This window comes from Hyperolius riggenbachi, chromosome 6 (genome assembly GCF_040937935.1).
Source record: "Hyperolius riggenbachi isolate aHypRig1 chromosome 6, aHypRig1.pri, whole genome shotgun sequence".
Classification (NCBI taxonomy): Eukaryota; Metazoa; Chordata; class Amphibia; order Anura; family Hyperoliidae; genus Hyperolius; species Hyperolius riggenbachi.
In genome coordinates, this window is record NC_090651.1 from 26208764 (window position 1) to 26229591 (window position 20828).

The 20828-nt window shown below is 46.9% G+C and overlaps 1 protein-coding gene across 1 annotated transcript in view; it reads right to left on the reverse strand.

Moving 5' to 3' along the window:
* Nucleotides 1-20828, reverse strand: part of TRABD2B (TraB domain containing 2B) — a 347449-nt gene that overhangs the window by 319801 nt on the left and 6820 nt on the right. Inside the window, exon 2 of the mRNA XM_068242431.1 lies at nt 11876-12436. Coding sequence (XP_068098532.1) covers nt 11876-12436 — 561 coding nt within the window. The remainder of the gene's footprint in view (nt 1-11875; nt 12437-20828) is intronic.

Genomic DNA, 20828 nt, shown 5'->3' on the forward strand with positions numbered 1-20828 from the left:
CAATAAATCAGAGGATAAAAATTATACAAGTTATTTGGCATTACAGCTTAAATGACAAAAGCGTTATCCGTAATCCTTAAACAAAATACAATAGCAGGAGGAAGCTGCTTATCCTTCTCACTGCAGGGGTGTGAAACCAATTGTGAAGTTTTTTCTGAAGTCAGTCCATGATGAGCATACTTTTACCCTGTTTTATCTCTGTCTTCTATATTCACACATTACTGATCACAATGGTGTTTATTCACTATCACTATAGCTCCCCTTACTGTACGCTTAGCATTCCAGAGTTAACATACCTTGTCAGAGTTGTCATGCCTTATCAGAGTAGCATAGCGAGTGCTATGAACTTATGCCTGCTAATTGGTAATGACGAGAGCCCAGGAAACTTGACAGGCAGCCTATTGGGCCAATCAAAGTGCAGGGATAACGTCTTGTAAAGTGATTGGACCCGCAGGCGCTCAGGGCAGGACGAGTGGAGCTCTCGTCATTGCCAATTAGCAGGCATACGTTCATAGCGCTTGCTATGCTACTCTGATAAGGCATGATAACTCTAAGGCCCGGTTCACATTAACGTTCTAGGTCCGGCTTCCCCGAACCCGGAACGCTCCGTACACAGCGGATGGTGAATGGATACATTGTTAATCAATGTATCCATTCAAACTCTTGCGCCGTCCGGATCCGATCCGGGAACGCAGCTCTGGGATGGTCCGGCTTTTTTTCCAACATGCTCCATTTTTGCCGTACGTCCCGGTGCGGCTGCGGACCCGGGCCGGATCCTGACCCGAACATGCGGCCATGCTGTGCAATGAGAAACGGATGTTTCTCATCACACTGGCAATAGGACCGGATGCTTCCAGCACCGGTCCTATGCCACTTGGGGGGCCCGGACTACACGCCGGTATCCCCCATGCTTGCGGTGCCTTTCTGGCACTGCAATGTATCTAGTTCCGGCTACTTTATTGTAGCCGGAACTGATACATTCCGGATCCGCAACTGGTGGCAACTTGTGGCCACCGCAGAGACCCGTACGGTCTCTTTGCGGACCCCGGACCCCCGGACAACTGCGGACTCGAACCGCAAGTGTGAATGGGGCCTTATAAGGCACGTTGACTCTGATAAGGCACTCCATGATAAGGCACTCTGATAAGGTGCTCCACCCGGCTAATTTTGTTGAGCACCCGGCTGCCATTGGCTCGCCTCCTCATCCTCCTCCTATGCTATAAGAAGAGATGCACCAGCCTACATTTCCCCCTTGCACCCCACCTGGCTACTTTTTCATGCCACCCGGCTGGAAAAAAGTTCTGGGGAGAACACTGTAGTAGAATGCAGTAAATTATTCCGGACACCCACTTTTATTGTAATTTTCCTGATTTCAGCATCGGCAACTCTTCCTATATCTACAAATTGCTGAATATTGGTATGTAGTCACGCCCTCCCAGTGATGTTTAGCCTAAGCTGATTAGCTATGCGGAATTCTCCCCCACAGCATTCTGAGGGACCAGGTGTCTTTTTTACTGGCTTCAGAATTCTCAGTAAAGAAACATTATGCAGAGATCACCTGACAGGACTAAAGATGCTGCCACTTGCAATACATTGGGGAGAGGAAAGATTTTACCCATGGATAAACACTGACCAGATAATTTATAAATATTGTAGGAAAATAGGCAATTTTACATACAGGTCCTCTGTAATATTACTCATCTGTAAGTCATTTATATGGCTGTAGTAGAGCAAATAAATCAGTGGTACGGAACAGAATGGCTTCAGGCTGGATGCACATAACTTAACGTGAAATGTTCCGTTATGTATTAAGTTTTAGGCTAATATTTCGCGTTTTTTTACCGCATATGCGTTTTTCATGCGTTTTCATATTTACATTTATGCAAATCACTAGGAAGACAACAGGAAGCAGAAATACGTAAAAAAAATTTTTTTTGGGAAAAACCGCATATAAAAACGCATGGAAAACGCATGAAAAATGCATATCATTGCGTTCCCATAGACTTTCATTATGTGCGTTTTTGATGAGTCTATGAATATTATGCAACAAAACCAGTGTTTTTAAAAACGCGCGCATACAAAACGCATTTTTTCCTGTGGCCAATAGACTTCCATTAGCGGCAAAAAAAACGCAGCGTTTTACGTTTATGCTATGTGTGCACCCAGCCTAAGGGCTGGAACCCACTAGAGCGATTTTTTGAGCGTTTAGGGAGCGTGATAAAATCGCTAGTGATTTCCCTAAACGCATCGCCAATGTAAATGGATGGTGCAAATTCCACAGAAGCGATTGTGATTAGCAAAATCGCAAACGCAGGACATACAGCATTTTGTTAGCGTTTGCGCTTCAATGTAAAGTATATAATCGCTGGCGTAATCGCTCATCAAAACTTGCACAGAGAGATTTTGCTAGCGTTTTGAAGTTACTGCACACTGTAACAAAATTAAAATTAATTGAAAAGACTTTACAACGCTAATCGCTACACAACCGCTGGCAAATTGATACACTTTTTAAAATCGCTCCCTAAAACGCTCAGGAAATCGCTTACAAACCGCTTATACAAAACGCTAGCGATCGCGATTAGCGATAGCGTTTTGTAGTGGGTTCCAGGCCTCAGTCTGTCTCTGGTATGTATGCCAGGGATGTATGGTATGTATGACAGACCAGAGTCACCACCTGGATTTCAGCAATTACAGCTTTTCTTTATCTAAAGTGCCATAGCATAAAATGCACAACGTTTCGGCCTGTGGGCCTTCTTCAAGTGCTAACATGTCAGCCATGTGAATGTATGCCACCTATGTGTACACTATGAAGCGTGTCAGAAGATGTCAGCACTGTATACATACAGAATGCCCAAGCAGCTCGGGGGGTTGTTCTGGACCAAGCCCATATCCCATACAGCCATATCAATCCCTGCCATGCACTGAGGAGGACAATGGCCTAGTGCACACCAGAGCGGTTCGGTCGCGTTTTCAGATCCGATTGCGGGTGCGGATCCGCTAGGGTAATGTATTTCAATAGGGTGGTGCACACCAGAGCGGGAGGCGTTTTGCAGAAACGCATACTCCCGGGCTGCTGCAGATTTTGGATTGCGGAGGCGTTTCTGCCTCAATGTTAAGTATAGGAAAACCGCAAACCGCTCTGAAAAACGGCAGTTCAGAGCGGTTTGCCAGGCGTTTTTTGTTACAGTAGCTGTTCAGTAACAGCTTTACTGTAACAATACATGAAATCTACTACACCAAAAACGCTTCCCAAAACCGCAAAATGCTAGGTGAAACGCTACAGAAAAATAAGAAAAAAAGATCTGCTAGCGGTTTTTGGTGTGCACCAGGCTCAACAGTCCGAAACTGGCTGTCTACATGTGGAGTTGATGGGGTTCTGTAAAATGTAAAGCTATAGGTTTGCTAGATGTAAGCCTGGCTTCAGGAGCATAAGGAGATAATTTGCATATTCAGCAGTGGTGCATTGTGGGTAACCACAGTTACACACTTAAATCTGAATTATCGCAAACACCTTCTGTTTTAAGAAGGCAAACCACACTAAGCTACGTATATACTGTACATACATAGGTATCTGTATAACTCTAGTTTATCATTTCATTTAGACTTTGTTCACATCTAAAATCGCTGAGGCCAGCGTTTTGCGATTTTGTGATTTTTTTTTCCCCCTCCCGGCGCTCACCTGTGCGCTACAAAATTGTATAAAGCATTTTTCAAAGGGCTGTTGCAGGGCGATTTATTTTTTCACTTCCTGACGCAAGTCAGGAAGTGAACTCTATCACCCGGAAAATAATAAATACAATGTATTTATTCTTAAAAGCGCAAATGCGATCGCCGCACAAAGTGATTTTCTGAGCGTTTTGCGTTTTTCCTATACCTTCCATTGTAGCAAAATCGTCCTAAAAATGGTAAAAGCAGCGCTTTGCTGAGCAGATCGGAAACAAACCACTCAGATGTGGACACTCTCATAGGGAATCATTGCACAAGCGCTTTTAGATCGATTTTTAAAATCGCGTGCCCCTAAAAAAAAAACACGCAAGCCCTTAAAAAAAGTGTGTTCGATTTTAAATTAACTGAAAATGTTCTATTACCTTGCCCTGCCAATCTCTTACGGGAAAGGAATTCGAAGAGTGAATTTTAATTTCGGCAGACAGGTGCTCTTGAGCTGTCAATCAAAGTCACCGGGAAAATGTCACTGACCAATCAGGAGCAGTTAGGACAGCCCAGCCATTATTGCAACTGGCGTGTGGGTGCCGCGTATCGCTCTGATCACCGTTACCGACATGCAGACAGGCCGTCTCGAATAACATTGGCTTTTCTGTCAGCTGTGTTTTTCTTTGGCTGCGACACATTTTGTGACCTTAAAGAGAAAGCTGTCCCCCCTGGACGCCGCTCAGATGAACTTTCACCAACAAATTTTACAAAGTTAAAAATCTAACATATAGCATTTCAAAACAGAAGGAAGACCTAGAGCAGGGGCGTAACGACAGTCCCCCGTGACCCCTGCAACTGTGGAGGGGCCCTGGGCCAAAGTGGGCCCACTGCTCTTCCCCCCCAACCCAGTCAAGGGAACAGCACCAATCACCCTTCTGCCCAATGGCGTAGCTAAGGAGCTGTGAGCCCCATGCAAGTTTTACATTGGGGCCCCCTAAGCACTTTATACATAACAATTAATACGGCGCACCAAAACCTGCCAATGGCAACTACAGTGTCAGAGGTGCAAGAAGGGGATGGGGAACAGTTTGTTAATGATTACCACTATTCAAAGTATCTATAGAAGTGATTATTATGAGCACAGGACCAATACAGAGCTAAGACTGTAGTTTAGGGAGGGCCCTTCGGGGCCCCTCTGGCCCAAGGGCCCTGATGCGGTCGCAACTTCTGCAACCCCTATTGCTACGCCCCTGCTTCCGCTATTAAACCCCAGGCCCAGCTGACTGTCACATGTTCATGACTACTTCAGTTAGCAGGGCTGTGGAGTCGGAGCAATTTTGGGTACCTGAAGTCGGAGTCGGTGGTTTCAATAAACCGAGGAGTCAGAGTACCACAACCCTGGTAAGAATTACAATTTTATAAAAGAGGTATGTGCTCACAGCTGCAATAATATCAGCATAGACCAGTTCGCCTCCTATTACATACAATTAAATTCAATTCAAGGGGCAGAGCTTGACGTAGAAGCGAGTTTAGCGTGTCAGCGGACGGGACCCTGGCTGCGGCGACGACACTACACGAAAGCACACGCACCGACCGAGCGCGCGGCGGAGGTGGCGTGATTGAGCCTGGATATGGAAACCTTCCAGCCGGGCAACATACGGGGGAGAGCCCGTTCTGTAAAACTCTACGCCTTATATACAAATTTGGACATGTGAGTGCAAAACGATTTTATTGTAATAAAACTTTTTAACAGTATCACGCTATGTGCGCTATTTTTTATTGAGGTTGGTCATCATAAGTGGACCAGTGACAAGTATTAGAATAAGAAGAGGGGGACCTAAAGACTGCCTGAGTGGTGAGGGACGACCCGGGAAAGGTCCCAAGGCGCTTCAGACCCCCAGATTGGGTCAGAAATTGTGGTGAGTGAACAGGGTGTGGTGGTGGCCTGTTCATATATAGGAGACCATATAGTGACCATTGAACTACCTAAGGAAAAGGAAGGATTGCTGTTTGTTGAAATAATGGTACAAGTGGAACTGAGAGGACTGGTTCACACTGTTGCTGAACTGTCTCTGCGGAGAGTGCAATTTGGCATTTTTTAGGATATACTATACTAGATGTTGTTTTATGGACTGGATAGTGGATAGTATATGCAAACTATGAGCGCTACCCGGTAAGAATTAGACTAAGGCGATGGAGTTGAGGAGTCGGAGAAATTTTGGGTACTTGGAGTACGAGGTTTCATAAAAGGAGGAGTTGGAGTCTGATTACTTTTGTACCGACAGCCACAGCCCTGTCAGTTAGTACTGTTTATCACCATTTTCCAACCCATATTCAAGACCAACTCCCCCCCCCCCCCCCCCTTGACTTTAACCACGTCCAGACCAGACAGAGACCTTTCTGTGTTCCATTTTTTATTTGTAAAACCAAAAGGGGTCCTGTACTGTTATTGAGATCATCTGTTCCCCCCGCTGTTCTCAGTCACTACATCAAGAATCTGAGCTTTGCTGTGAAAATAGCATTTCAGTTCCATCGACAGCGTATTAGCCGCACGCAGGCGAAACGTAAGCCGAAAACAGATTGATGGCCTATTTTGTGTATTTTGCGCTGCATTGTTCTGTTTGCATTTCATCTGCTTGTGACGGGGGAATTTGTAAACCTGTCTCCACGTTGGCGTTCATGTTGGATCCCAGATGTGTATAGAGCAGGCGGCATACGGAGACTGTATATAAACACACCAGCCACAGCTCACAGTTTACCAAACATACATGCCATGGTAACACATCACAAAGGTTAATGCATGCTCTTATCATGTCTCGTGTGGACTATTGTAACATACTACTTTGTGGACTACCAGTTAACAGGCACCCCTCCAATCTGTACTGAACTCCTCTCATTCATCTCTCTTCTCACTCTCTCTTCTGCTGCTCCTCTCTCTGTTCACTGGCTACCAATTAACCAGAGGATCCAGTTCAAACTCTTAACCCTAACCATAAAGCTCTCCACAATCTCTCTCCCCTGTACATCTCCTCACTAGTCTCCAGATACCAACCCAATCGCAATCTCAGATCTGCACTGTCTTTTCTCCTGTCCTCTTCTAGAATCATCTCCTTGCATTCATGTATACAAGATTTCTCACGTGCTTCACCCCTCTTCTGGAATGCCCTGCCACAAAACATCTGTCACTCTCCAACCTTTGATATCTTTAAACGTGCCCTCAAAACTCACTTTTTCCTTCAAACATACGCTCTACCTTAGGCCAGTTCATCTTTTGACCTCTAGCCAAGTTGCACTCCTAGTACACACTGCCTCTAGGTATGAATGTTGTATAGTACCCCACCTCTGCCCCCCCCCCCCCTCACCACCACCACCCCGTTTCTTTAGATTGTAAGCTCGCAAGGGCAGGGCTCTCCCACCCTTTTGTGTCTTGGATTTTGTTACACATTTATTCATATTAATTTTGCCACTGAAATTACCGATTCTGCATTTTGTACCAACTCTGTATTTTGTACATTGATTGGTGTACACCATTGTCTGTATCATAATGTACCCCGTGTTTGTATCTTACTTTGTACAGCGCCACGGAATATGTTGGCGCTTTATAAATCATTAATAATAAAGAGAGCCTATGAGATGATGCGATAGAGAGGGCCAAGATGACACTGCTCTCCGATGTATGCACACAAAATAATCTGCCTGGGTCCCACTATAGCAGAGATGGCTAACCTTGGCACTCCAGCTGTGACAAAACTACAAATCCCATCATGCCTCTGCCTCCCCGAGTTATGCTTAGAGCTGTCAGAGTACTGCAATTCCTCATGGGACTTGTAGTTCCACCACAGCTGGAGTGCCAAGGTTAGCCATCACTGGCCTATAGTGATTTCAGCTGCACTGTGGGATTGCTGACAATGACAAAAAGCACTATGCTGATGAAAGTCAATGAAGGTGAACCCACAAAAGCGATTGCAATTTAGCTAAACCACAATCGCGGGTCTTGCAGCATTTTCGAAGCAATTGCACTTCAATGCAAAACATACGAGTGCTGCAAAATTGCTTTACAAGAGCGATTTTCAAGCGACTTTGTGGGCAATTACCATTTGTAAATAAAGTGTAAACTACTTGCCAGGTCTCCCAAGGGCCGGCTTCTGGCGCATAGCCCTGCCCCCTAGCACAAAAGTTCATCGGCGCTTCTCTATTTGCAAAGAATTGCCTATGAACTCTCTTGCTAGGGGGCGGGGCTACCAGGAGCCAGCAGAAATTGGCCTTGGGAGATGCTACATACAGTTTACTGTATTTACACCGGATACAAAAGAAAAATAAATTTAAATCTGAAGCACTGTACAATCGGCAACATAGAAAAGTAATTTATGGCTCATTTTACTCTGGAAACGTACTTCTTATTTGTTTATGTTTCCACATATTTTACATTTTACAATTTTTCGCCATACTGACCCTTTAAAGAGAACCCGAGGTGTGTTTAAAGAATGTTATCTGCATACAGAGGCAGGATCTGCCTATACAGCCCAGCCTCTGTTGCTATCCCAAACCCCCCTAAGGTCCTCCTGCACTCTGCAATCCCCCATAAATCACAGCCGTGCTGTGAGGCTGTCTTTACATCTGTAGTGTCAGTCTCAGCTGCTCCCCCGCCTCCTGCATAGCTCCGGTCCCTGCCCCCGTCCCTTCCCTCCAATCAGCGGGGAGGGAAGGGATGCAGGCGGGGACTGGAGTTCTGCAGGAGGCGGGGAGAGCAGCAGACTGACACTATAGAGATAAACACAGCCATCTCTGACAAGCTGTTTGTCAGCAGCGTGGCTGTGATTTATGAGGGATTGCAGAGTGCAGGGGGACCTTAGGGGGGTTTGGGATAGCAACAGAGGCTGGGCTGTATAGGCAGATCCAGCCTCTGTATGCAGATAATATTCTTCAAACCCACCTCGGGTTCTCTTTAAGATTTCTTTTAAGGAGAGATTAGCTGCTGTTGATCATGTAGGAAGGAACTAAAATAATGTATTACAGGCCAAAAAAAAAATACAAAAGCAAACTAACAACGTGTTAAAAGAGAGAAGACAAACAGTAATGTGTAACATCTGGCCGCCGTGTACTGTCAGCATTTGGTGTCGGGGTTAATACAGTTAATAGACTTTGTTTTGATAACCCCTGTGGAGGGAGGAAGAGGGGGGTGCACTGCAGAATATTTCCCCCTATATGAGCAGGTATCAATGAAACAGGCCTTCTGCAAAGGAGAATGGCCATTCATACAAAATTATACAATCCAGATTGCAGGAAAGGGTATGCATTGTGTCAGCTGCGATAAGCCCAGGGCCGGGCGTTACTTCGCGTTTCCTATTCTGCTTTTTGTGACATTGCCTAAACACCCACACAGAACATCTGAAATTCCTGCCAAGATGAGAGGACTCCGGCCGGCCACACGCAGCCCATTCAGGGACAGTTGTGTCTCAGGATCTCTCAAATTTAAAGAGTACCTCCGCTCCACATCTGGTGGACACGCCCAAGGATCTCGTGCCTCTGGAAGAGGGTACATGTTCTTCTTGATAAAATCCTTCCTCGTCACTTCCCCACTGATCCAAAACTATTTCTTCTAGGGTTGAAACCTGACTCCATCCCGCATGCCCAACATAAACTCACCCAATTTGTAGCTACAGCCTTTAAAACCCATCTGATAAGGCTAAGGTAGAAACACAAGACGCCTTTTGCCTCTGAGGAAGCGGGAAAGATCTGCGAAACGGCTGGTAGGCATTTCCTTTACTACCTGTATTGCTGTTACTGTATGTATCGCCTGGATTAAAATTGATGAAGCATTATACACTGGTACCCGGCTCTATCTCTCTTTTGCTGTGGATTTAAGGCTGTTAAAATGCATATAACAGCCCAGTGGAAATCAACCCGAGTGTCATACCCTCTGATAAAAGAAAAGATTAACTTGACCCCAACAAGTAAGTGTGTTAACACTATAGTAGTGAGATCACAGTAATCACTTTAAGAAGCTATGGGACCCTTGGATCATTCACTACCTGTCAAGAGGCATGCAATCCCAACTAGACCTCTTAATACAGTTTCTCAACCTGGGGTCCAGGGACCCCTGGCGGTACACTGGAATCTGTCAGGGGGTCCCCCAGAAGCCGCAGACAAAATGGCGGATCTCGACCCAGGTTTGTAGGTGCATCGTCCGGCACAGCTGCGGGACTCTAGGCGCCAGTTCTGCAGAAGGGCGATGGGAAAATGGCATCAGTAGCCCAGCACTGAAGTCTATTTGTGTCTCTAATGCTGGACGCCAGCCGCCATTTTCCTGTAGCCCTGATCTGCCTGTAAGCATAGTGCAGAAGATTTGCAGCCAGATCTGCAGCAATGGAGGTCAGAGAGCGGCGTTGGAGGACAGGCGTAGTCACCTGCCACCACAGACACCAGGGATATTAGGTGCTAACTGGTGGAAAAGAGAAAAAAAACGTTTAAAGGGGAAATCTACCTAATATACTTTATTTGGGAAACGTTGCCTAATGTGTTTTTTGAAGGGGAGAAATGGCAAATATGTATATTTTGGGGGGAAACCACTGCCAAATTATGTGTTTTTTGTGAGGTTAATGCTAACAATGATGTTTATTTCTGAGTCACCCTCTGTCTAATTTATTGTGTTTTAGCTTACAAAAAACAAGGAGTACATAGGCTCGGGAAAACCCGCAAAGAGGTACATGTGATGAAAAGGTTGAGAACCACTGTCTTAATATCATCAGCCATAGATTCTCCCTAATGGATAGAGCCTTCATATGTACCTACAATCCTAGAAAAGTTACATTATCTCTGCATGCATGATAATGTCAATGTTATCATCATATTATACAGTATATATACTGACACAATACATTCCAAGAATTGTTTGTTGCTCTGCTGTGATCTTTATTCACCTGTTGTTACATGTTTTTTGTTTACGATATATGGAGCCCATGTTGGGTATCCATGATTGTACTTTATTTTTCTCTGTAACATTGGCTTTAAGGCCTAACAAAAGAGTTCCGTAACTAAGAGTACCTCCGGTAAAAAGACAGAGTCTGCCATGACAGGTGGTCTCAGGCTTAAATACGTAACTGATCTGAAGTCATAGGGCTTGATTCACAAGAGTGCTAACTGATAGCACGGCCATTTTCGCGCAAACTTGAAAGTTTTGCGCGATCGCGAAATTTTTCACGTGAAACGATTACGTTTTCACGTGCAAACGCAAATTTTTAGCTCAAAACCAATATCGTTTGCGCACGAAAATTTGCGTTTGTGCGCAAAAACGTTATCGTTTGCCGCAAAAAATCACGATCGCGCGAAATGCAAAAGCGGCCGTGCTATCAGTTAGCACTCTTTTGTGAATCGAGCCCATTGTGTCACAGGTGACACTGTGCCCCCTCCTCTGGATCAAAGTTGTGGCTTTGACTTTGTTTCCAAAGTCTGCCGAACCTCTTCAGAAACTTCCACCTGCGTTGCAATGGCTCAGCAGCCACCAATTAGGGCTCAGCAGCCACCAATTAGGCCTCAGCTGCTATTTCATTTACCACTCCTTTCTTGTTTCAATCCAATAAATTCATTTGAGCTGAGCTTAAAATGTGTGAGGACCTTGGCTCTTGAGGACTGTAGTTGGACAGCTCTAGACTAAAGGGGCCCATACACTGAGCCGATTTTCTGGCCGACCGATCGATCCAGATCGATCGATCGATTGATCGATTGAAAATCGGTTGGCCAATCGACCGATCGATGGCCGATTTCGATCGATTTCGATGGATTTCTGTTGAACTGGCAGGATGGAAAATTTAGGTCGATCTGATGAGATTGCTTATCATTTTGCATTGGCCTTAATGGAAATCTGATGGCAAAAAAATGCCATCAGATCGAATTTCAATAGATTTCAAACTGAAATCTATTGGAATTCTATCCTGGTAAAAAAATGTTCTTAAAACGCATCAGATAGATCATCAGATGCATTTCTTATCTATCTGCTGCCAATCTGACGAGTGTATGGGCACCTTTAGTGAACAATGGTTGCTCCAGCAAACTATTCCAACACCAACAAGAAAACTATGGACGGCACAGGGACATACAAACAAGTTGCAACACCTCAAAGTCTTCATAAAGTTTGTGTACCATATTTAACAAGTAGTGATAATCAGAATAAAACTTTTGGGTTGAGGTCCCAATAACTCAGATAAAGAGAAAGCCAGGGTCCTACCTGTGACAAGTTTAACCGGTTGAGGGGGTGACATTGCTCCTCCACCCTCTCCACAGCTCCAGTCTTCTTCCTCATCCTGTCTGCTTCTTGGGCTAAATATAAATCCAACACAGGTACTCCTCGAGACCTGATGTCCGCTTCTGTCAAAGAGTTCACCATGAGCATCACCCACACGGGCCTCTTCCTTTCCCAGTTCCCAGCAATGGCATTGAACAGGTAATCGGCATAGAGACCCTTGCCCCTCTGGTCCGGAGTCATCCAGTGAGGCATCATCAGCTTGACGTACTCCAAGTGCCTCTTGAGTCTCCGGTAGAGATCCTTGGGCAGAACATCCTGCAAGTTCTCTCCTTGTGGGAGCATCTGACAGCTGGCCAGGGCAGAGATCGTGTAAGGATCTGTAAGGTCCAGCTCAAAGTAGACATTACTGCTCTCCTGGAAGGCTTTCTTGGAGTTATGGGGTATGAAGTCCCACACCCTGGTGTAAGGAACATGGATGGTTCCAAAGAGATAAGCGGGTGGATTTCTCTTTACAGTCCACAAGAAAGAATTCAACTCTTCTTGCTGTAAGACAACAGTAGTTCACAATTATTAATATTTAGTACTTACATAGCGCTGACATATTGGCCTCAATTCACTAAGATCATGCTGGAGATAATAAGGCAAGAGAAAACTTGCCACCACACAGAGAGAGAGTTATCTTATCTATTCATTCCTTAAGTTACCTCCTCTGTAGTTATTTTCACACGCAGTTAACCCTCCTGGCGGTTTGGCAAAATCCGCCAGGGGGCAGCAAATACGTTTTTTTTTTATTTTTATTTTTTTTTTCATGTAGCGAGACGAGGTCTCGCTACATGATAGCCGCTGCTCAGAGGCATCCCCCCAGCCCCTCCAATCGCCGCCGGCGATCGGAGATCAGGAGATCCTGTTCAAAGAACGGGATCTCCTGGAGGGCTTCCCCCGTCGCCATGGCGACGGGGCGGGATGACGTCACCGACGTCGTGACGTCAAAGGGGACTCCGATCCACCCCACGGCGCTGCCTGGCACTGATTGGCCAGGCAGCGCACGGGGTCTGGGGGGGGTGGCAGCTGCGGCGACGCGTATAGCGGTGGATCGGCAGGTAGCGGCGGCGATCGGGCACTGCACGCAGCTAGCAAAGTGCTAGCTGCGTGCAGCAAAAAAAATATTATGCAAATCGGCCCAGCGGGGCCTGAGCGGTGCCTCCCGGCGGCATAGCCCGTGCTCAGCACGGGCTTACCGCCAGGGAGGTTAATTAACAGCCTGAGCCAGGAACCAGTGACGAAGCATATTAAAAAATAGGAAAAGATTTCATACATACCTCGGGCTTCCTCCAGCCCCATAAGCCTGGATCGCTTCCATGCCACCGTCCTCCGCTGCCTCTATCGCTGGTACCGAGTCCCGTCACTTCCGCCGGACCCGACACCAGTCTTCCGCATGCACAGGGGCTCCCTCCGTCTCTATACGCATGCGCCTGCGCAGTACGGAGGTAACGCACTGCGCTTGCATCGACTGGCTCGACTGGCCGAGAAGATGGGACCCGGTTCAGGCGGATGGGGCTGGAGGAAGCCCCAGGTATGTATAAAACTGGTAGGTAGTTCGTCTCTGGGTCTCTTTAACTTTAGAATTCTGGAGTTATTTTAAGGATTCAAGAGTTAACTTACAGACAGAAGAGTTAAGTTTAGGTTTGCCTGAGGTAAAATGTTTCCTGAATACTACATGCCTCGTCACCATGGTGATAACTCTAGAAACGTTATTAAAGACAGGAGATAAGCTTAGTGAATTGAGGCCAATTGTCTTGTCACTTATCTGTCCCTCAGAGGGGCTCACAATCTAATCCCTCCCATAGTCATATGTCTATGTATATATCCTGTAGTGTATGTATCGTGGTCTAGGGCCAATTTAAGGGGAAGCCAATTAACTTATCTGTATGTTTTTGGGATGTGGGAGGAAACCGGAGTGCCTGGAGGAAACCCACGCAGACACGGGTAGACCATACAAACTCAGTGCAGATAGTGCCCTGGCAGGGTTTCAAACCTGAGAGCGCTGACCACTACGTGATCAAGTCAGGAATTTATCGAAAGTCTACAGAAATATAAATTGAAATCTTCATTTTGCATATATACAGTATATCTACTAGTCTGTGTGGTCATCCATCTATCTACCATACATCACTATACCTGATGCTGCCCGTACATCTGTCATGCCATTCAATGTAGCAAAAAAGATAGATCCCTCTGTGATCTACATATGATCAGAGAGGGATCTATTTGTTCCACACGCTGCCCATAGATATTCAATAGATTTTAGCTTAAAGGGGAACTGAAGTATGAGGTATACGGAGGCCGCCATATTTATTTCCTTTTCATCAATACAAGTTGCCTGGCAGCCCTGCTGGTCAGACAGCTGTATAAGGAAAGGAATGTACAGTATGTGTAATGACTCCTCCAGCATTGCTCTTTCATTATATGAGCAAAATGACCCAGACAATCCAAGGTGCTAAAACAATTTCCAGACAATGCTGCAGCTATTAATCATTTACACTCAGAACAAAGCCTCCCTCCATGTCCATTTACCCATCCTATGGGCATCCACTGTTAATAGCTGTGTCATAATCATTGGAGGGTCAATAAGAATTATCCCAACACAAGTGCAGTGTGTCCCTGAGGGATTTCCTCTGTGAGCTCCTCTCCCCATCCAGCCTCCATTCAGCAGTCACTCCCAGTTCACAGACACCCCGGGGTGCGCAAATAATGCCGGAATCCCCAGAGCATGGCCTGATAAATAGGATTTGTATCAAAGCTCTGTGGACGCCCTGCCCCCACCACACACACCACATGATGAGGTCCTTAAAGTGGATCTGAGATAAACTTTTACTCATTGCATAATTGTGCTCCTTAAGGGGCCCATACACCTAACGGTTTTCCCGCCGATATACGGCCGTTTCGATCACAGTGATCGAATCGGCTGTGAAATCGCCACGCACACCGCTGACAGAACGATCAATTTCCGTCTGAAATCGATCGTTCCCGTCGATCCATCCGTGCAGAAGATTTTTCTCGATCGCCGGCGCGTCGGGAGTGCGTCGATAGCAGCGTTCGAATGCCCGATGACCGACGCAATACAGCGGGTATACATTACCTGTTCCGGCCGGCGCGAGTCCCCTGATCCCCCTGTCTTCTTTCCGCGCTGGGTTCCGGACTGGCTGCAGCTACACAGAACTTCCTGTCCCGGCAGGAAGTTCAAACAGTAGAGCGCCCTCTACTGTTTAAACTTCCCCTGGACAAGAAGTTCAGTAGCTGCAGGAACGGTCTGGAGCCCGAAGCGGAGAAGAAGAAGACGGCGGGGACCAGGGGATTCGCACCGGCCGGAACAGGTAATGTATGAGGGGGGGGGGGGGGGGGGCGGCAGCTCCACAGATTGTGATCGGTTTCAGGCTGAAATCGATTCACAATCTGTTTGCAGTAAAGGTGACCATACGATCCCTCTCTGATCAGATTCGATCAGAGAGGGATTTACCTGTTGGTCGAATCTGATGGCAAATCGACCAGTGTATGGCCACCTTTACATATAGTTTATAGGGCATTCCTCAAGCCAAATATTGATTTTGTTGTTTTGTTTTAATACTTGAATTCCCTATAAACTAAACAAGCCTCATCCTCAGCTCAAAGCGCCTTGGCACTCCATGTAGCAAGGGCTTATGGGAGCTCAGTCTGGGCAGGAGGAGGAGGAGGTTACTAGCCAGAGATTTCAGAGGCAGAGGGGAGGAGGGAGGAGGAGAGGGGAGTGAGCTGAGGGCTGGAGATGCAGTTGCAGCTTGCCTGTGTGTAATGTGACAAACAAAACATGGCCGCTGTCATTGTATCACAGGAATAAATAAACATGAAACTGTTGAAGCTGTTTGCAGCTAGATTTGCTGTGTAAACTATCTAAATTTTAGATAAGATATACAGAAAAGTTACTTGTCTAAAGGGGTCCATACACCTGACGATTTTCCTGCCGATATACAGCAGATTCAATCAATGTGATCGAATCTGCTGTAAAATCGTTGCGCAAATGCTGACCGAACGATTGATTTCCGACCGATCCGACCATGCAGAAGATTTTGCTCGATCGTCGGCAGGTCGGGAGTGCGTCGATAGCGGCGTTCGAATGTCCGACGACCGATGCTAGCAGCAATACATTACCTGTTCCGCCGGCGCGAGTCCCCGCTGTCACCGCTGCTTCTCCGCGCTGGGCTCCGAGTCCGGCAGGCTTCACTTCTTCCTGTCCAGGCAGGAAGTTTAAACAGTAGAGCGCCCTCTACTGTTTAAACTTCCCTGGACAGGAAGAAGTGAAGCTGGAGGAGCCGAGCGTGGAGAAGAAGACAGTGGAGACCGGGGGACTCGCGACGGCCAGATCAGGTAATGTATAGCTGGCGGGGGGAAGGGGGGGGGCGGCGGCAGCACAAATGGTGAATCGATTTCATGCTGAAATTGATTCACAATCTGTTTGCAGTAGTAAGCCATACGATCCCTCTCTGATCAGATTCGATCAGAGAGGGATCCATCTGTTCTGGCAAATCGACCAGTGTATGGTCACCTATAGTTTTTCATCTCGGATCCAATTTAACATAGGATCATTATCACGCAGATCAGATCCTTACCATAGCATCATTATTACATTAGCAGGGACACTGCTCTACTCCCCAGTGATCAGGCGATCTATGGGCACACTGACCAAGAGACAGATGTCTCTCTAAAGGCCCATACACACGTTGGACTTTTGCGAACGACGGGTCGTTTGAATGTCCCGTCGTTCAGTCGTCCGCACGCTAAATCGGGCGTGTGTACAGACTGTCGTTCGGGTGATTAGACTGATTTTGAGCGATCCACGTTCGTAAAAGTCCGACGTCTGTATGGGCCTTAATGCTGGGAAAAAATTATTGTGTGTTCCCAGCACACGGCATACATTTGTCTGTAGTTGTGAGGCAACGACAAACAGACAAGAGACAACAGCATATTTATGGCAGCAACAATTTAAGTTTGTGACGGTTGTACACACGTGACAATAGAAAGAGTGACAACACGACGGAAGCAGTCTGCCACAGACTACGTATAATAGTACTATGGTAGCGACTCTGCTGTCTGTAGAAGACTATGTATAGTAGTAGTACTATGGTAGCGACTCTGCTGTCTGTAGAAGACTATGTATAGTAGTAGTACTATGGTAGCGACTCTGCTGTCTGTAGAAGACTATGTATAGTAGTAGTACTATGGTAGCGACTCTGCTGTCTGTAGAAGACTTTCCTACTCACGACAGGACACCAACAGACTAAGCCACGGTCTGTGAGACAAAAGTCGCAAGAGATTCACCAGTTGAATCGCTCAATCATGGCTGTGTCTGCTGACAGTCTGCTGACAGTCTTTGTCGCTTGCTGTGTCCACACGAACAGACCGTCGCACGAACCGTCGCTCAACACTTGTCTGTACAGACATTTGTACGTGTATGTATGGGCCTTAATCGGAGAGAGATCTGTTGGCTGCCTATACACCGCAGACCGATTCCTGATCGATTTCAACATGAAATCTTTCGGGAATCCACAATTTGGATAAAAGAGGCTTCCTGGTGGTCTATAAAAGCTTTTAAAAGCAGTTCCGAAATCTTTGTAATAACAAAAGATTTTATTTTTAGCACAGGCAACACGTTTCGCGGGTCTGAGTCCGCTTCCTCGGACCAATAACAGTGCCAAATTAGGAAATCAAATTCAGCAAAAGGAGCCTCGGGAGCCTCTCTCGGGAATCGGTCTTGTGACGCCGCATCCGCCGCCTCCTCCGGCACTGTCCCTGCTAATGTAAAATGCGTCCCCGGTGCCCCATGCAGTATACTTTATCTGTCAGTGTCTGCTGCTGGCTCCGTTGCTAGCGTAACGTGGGCACATATGTGACGTCACATATACAACGCCAACCACGTAGGAAACATGTACGGGGACGGAGCACGGCAGACACTGACAGGTAAAGTATTCATGCACGAGTAATTGAGGGACACATTTAACACTGGGGGGGGCAGCGCCGGCCGGCAAGGGTTCCAATGCGTTCGTCGCTCATCTCGATATCGCTAGCGTTACCGCCGTGCACTTGATCAAACATGTCGCTCCTACATCTTGCAGCATGTCCAATGAATACCTGCAACCAATTTCACCCCAAAATTAGTTGCATCGTAAATCGGGCATTAACTTGGTGGCACCGACTTTCATCCAATTATAATAAGCGAACCAGATGGTCGATCGGCCGCCAAGTCGCCTGATGTATGGCCACCTTAACCCCCTTTGACATTATGATTCTTTCCGGATTTTAGGGCCCTTTTCCACTACGGCGTTTGCGATGGCTGAATCGCAAAACCGCAAACCGCTAGTGATTTTACAAATCGCTACAGTTTGCTTTTAACATAGGAATCGCGGTAGGTCATTTCCACTACCGCGATTCGTTTTTTACCTGATCGCGATCGCGCGGCGGAGCGATTATTGCCGCGATTTTGCTATGCAGTGCTTAGCATAGCAAAATCGCGGCCGCAAACGTCGGGAAATCGCCGGTCATTTTTTACATTTTGCGATTCAGCAATCGCTAGCGTTCAGCACGAACGCTAGCGACTGCTAATGGAAAAGGGCCCTAAGGGTCTAAAAGCGGTGCAAATTTTTCGCACCCTTTCAGACCCTAAAACCTGGAATAAATCGTGCTGCCAGGGAGATCTGCAGCAGCTCTACACTCACCTCCCTGGCTCCAGCGCTGCAGTTAAGCCTCCATCCTCCGGGTGGCGCTGCAACTCTGAAATGAAATTGCCGGCTGTCATCATGACGACAGGCGGCGATCTCACCAGCAGGAAGCAGAGCCCCGGAGGAGAGGAAGAAGAATGCCAGCCAACGTCGGGATCCCGGGAGGTATGTAGAAACGCTTGCTGCGCGCTGTACTCTGCACAAACCTCCCGGCGGCTACCCCATGCAGAGGTCGGGATTACCGCTCTTAGCTGCGGTTTTCCGCCCCGACCTTAGCTCAGGATTACTGTAAATTCCTTCTGTTTTCAGGAGGCAAAGCACTGCTTTTCAGTAAGAGCGCTGTACAGAGTAAATAGACGGCAGTTTTGCTGTCTAACAGTCTCCTAGCGGCTATCGCCGCTGGGAGACTGATGGCGGAGTGGAGCTCTGCCACTCAAGCGGAGATGTGCGCTCATCGGCGCACGCAATCTTCTGCAAAACACCGCCCTAGGACAATTGGGGCTGCCGCTGCGTTCACGTCAATCGGAGTTACGTGCTAGGCAAGTAGTTAAAGGAAACATCAGGCAAAAAATAAAAAAATCAGCGTTACTCACCTGGGGCTTTCTCCAGCCCCTTGCAGCCGACTGTCCCACGCCGACCACTGTCCCAGGCTCCCCGCACGGTGCAGAGGATGACCTCGTGGGCGTTCTTACTGCGCCTGCGTGAAGCGCCGCTGTCAATCATGGCCACGTTGTCCGCGGCGCACTGTGCAGTCCAGTCGAGGTCGTCCTCTGCACCCTGCGGGGAGCCCGGGACGGCGGCGGAGAGCGGAGCGGTCGGCGTTGGGACAGTCAGCAGCAAGGGGCTGGAGAAAGCCCCAGGTGAGTAACGCTGATTTTTTGCCTGACGATTCCTTTAAGTTATACAGTAAGTAGTACTATACTCTGCATATGCACTCCCTGCAGGGCTCTGGTGAATCCACGGAGAATGTTGTGCACATTGAACACAGAGGTTTCTCTCACCCGTACACTTGGTTCAGATTGTGCATGAAGAATGTGTAATAGAGGAAGAATCTCCTTATTCCCCTGCAGAGTACCTGCACATCACTCTTACATGTACCCACAGTTACATTGCCTAGGACCTGATAGATGTTCAGATTGTGCATGAAGAATGTGTAATAGAGGAAGAATCCCCTCATTCCCCTGCAGAGTACCTGCACATCACTCTTACATGTACCCACAGTTACATTGCCTAGGACCTGATAGATGTTCAGATTGTGCATGAAGAATGTGTAATAGAGGAAGAATCCCCTCATTCCCCTGCAGGGTACCTGCACATCACTCTTACATGTATCCACAGTTACATTGCCTAGGGCCTGATAGATGTTCAGATTGTGCATGAAGAATGTGTAATAGAGGAAGAATCCAGTCATTCCCCTGCAGAGTACCTGCACATCACTCTTACATGTATCCACAGTTACATTGCCTAGGGTCTGATCCGTGTTCAGATGTGTAATAGAGGAAGAATCCCCTCATTCCCCTGCAGAGTACCTGAACATCACTCTTACATGTACCCACAGTTACATTGCCTAGGGCCTGATAGATGTTCAGATTGTGCATGAAGAATGTGTAATAGAGGAAGAATCCCCTCATTCTCCTTCAGAGTACCTGCACATCACTCTTACATGTACCCACAGTCACATTGCCTAGGGTCTGATCCATGTTCTTTGTTCCTGTCTGCACCCTCTACATGCCCTCCTACCAAGGGCTCGTAAATTAGATTTAAGGTGGCCATACATGGTACAATTTTTCAATTAGATAATTTAGTTTGATTATTCCATTAGATCGAATATAATGATTTTTCCAGCATGTCCGATCATTTTTCCAGAAAAAACGGGATAATCGTTCGAATTTCTTGATCGAAAAAAAAAATATTTTCAACTTTCATTCAATTCGATCATTTAGATCGAATAAACGGGAAAATCGAACGTTTTTATTGTACCAGGTATGGCCACCATTAGAAAGGGCTGAGGCCTTTTTCTGCAAGGTGGCAGGGCTACACGCCAGCATCCAGCTGATGTGGGGCTCCGGTGAATCTTACTTTACAGACAACCTGCCGTCGCATTCACATTAGCAATGACAGGCTGGGATAGCTGACAGGGTAGTGTGTCAGCTTCCTGGCCAGGAGCTTTGTTTTGTTCCCAAAAG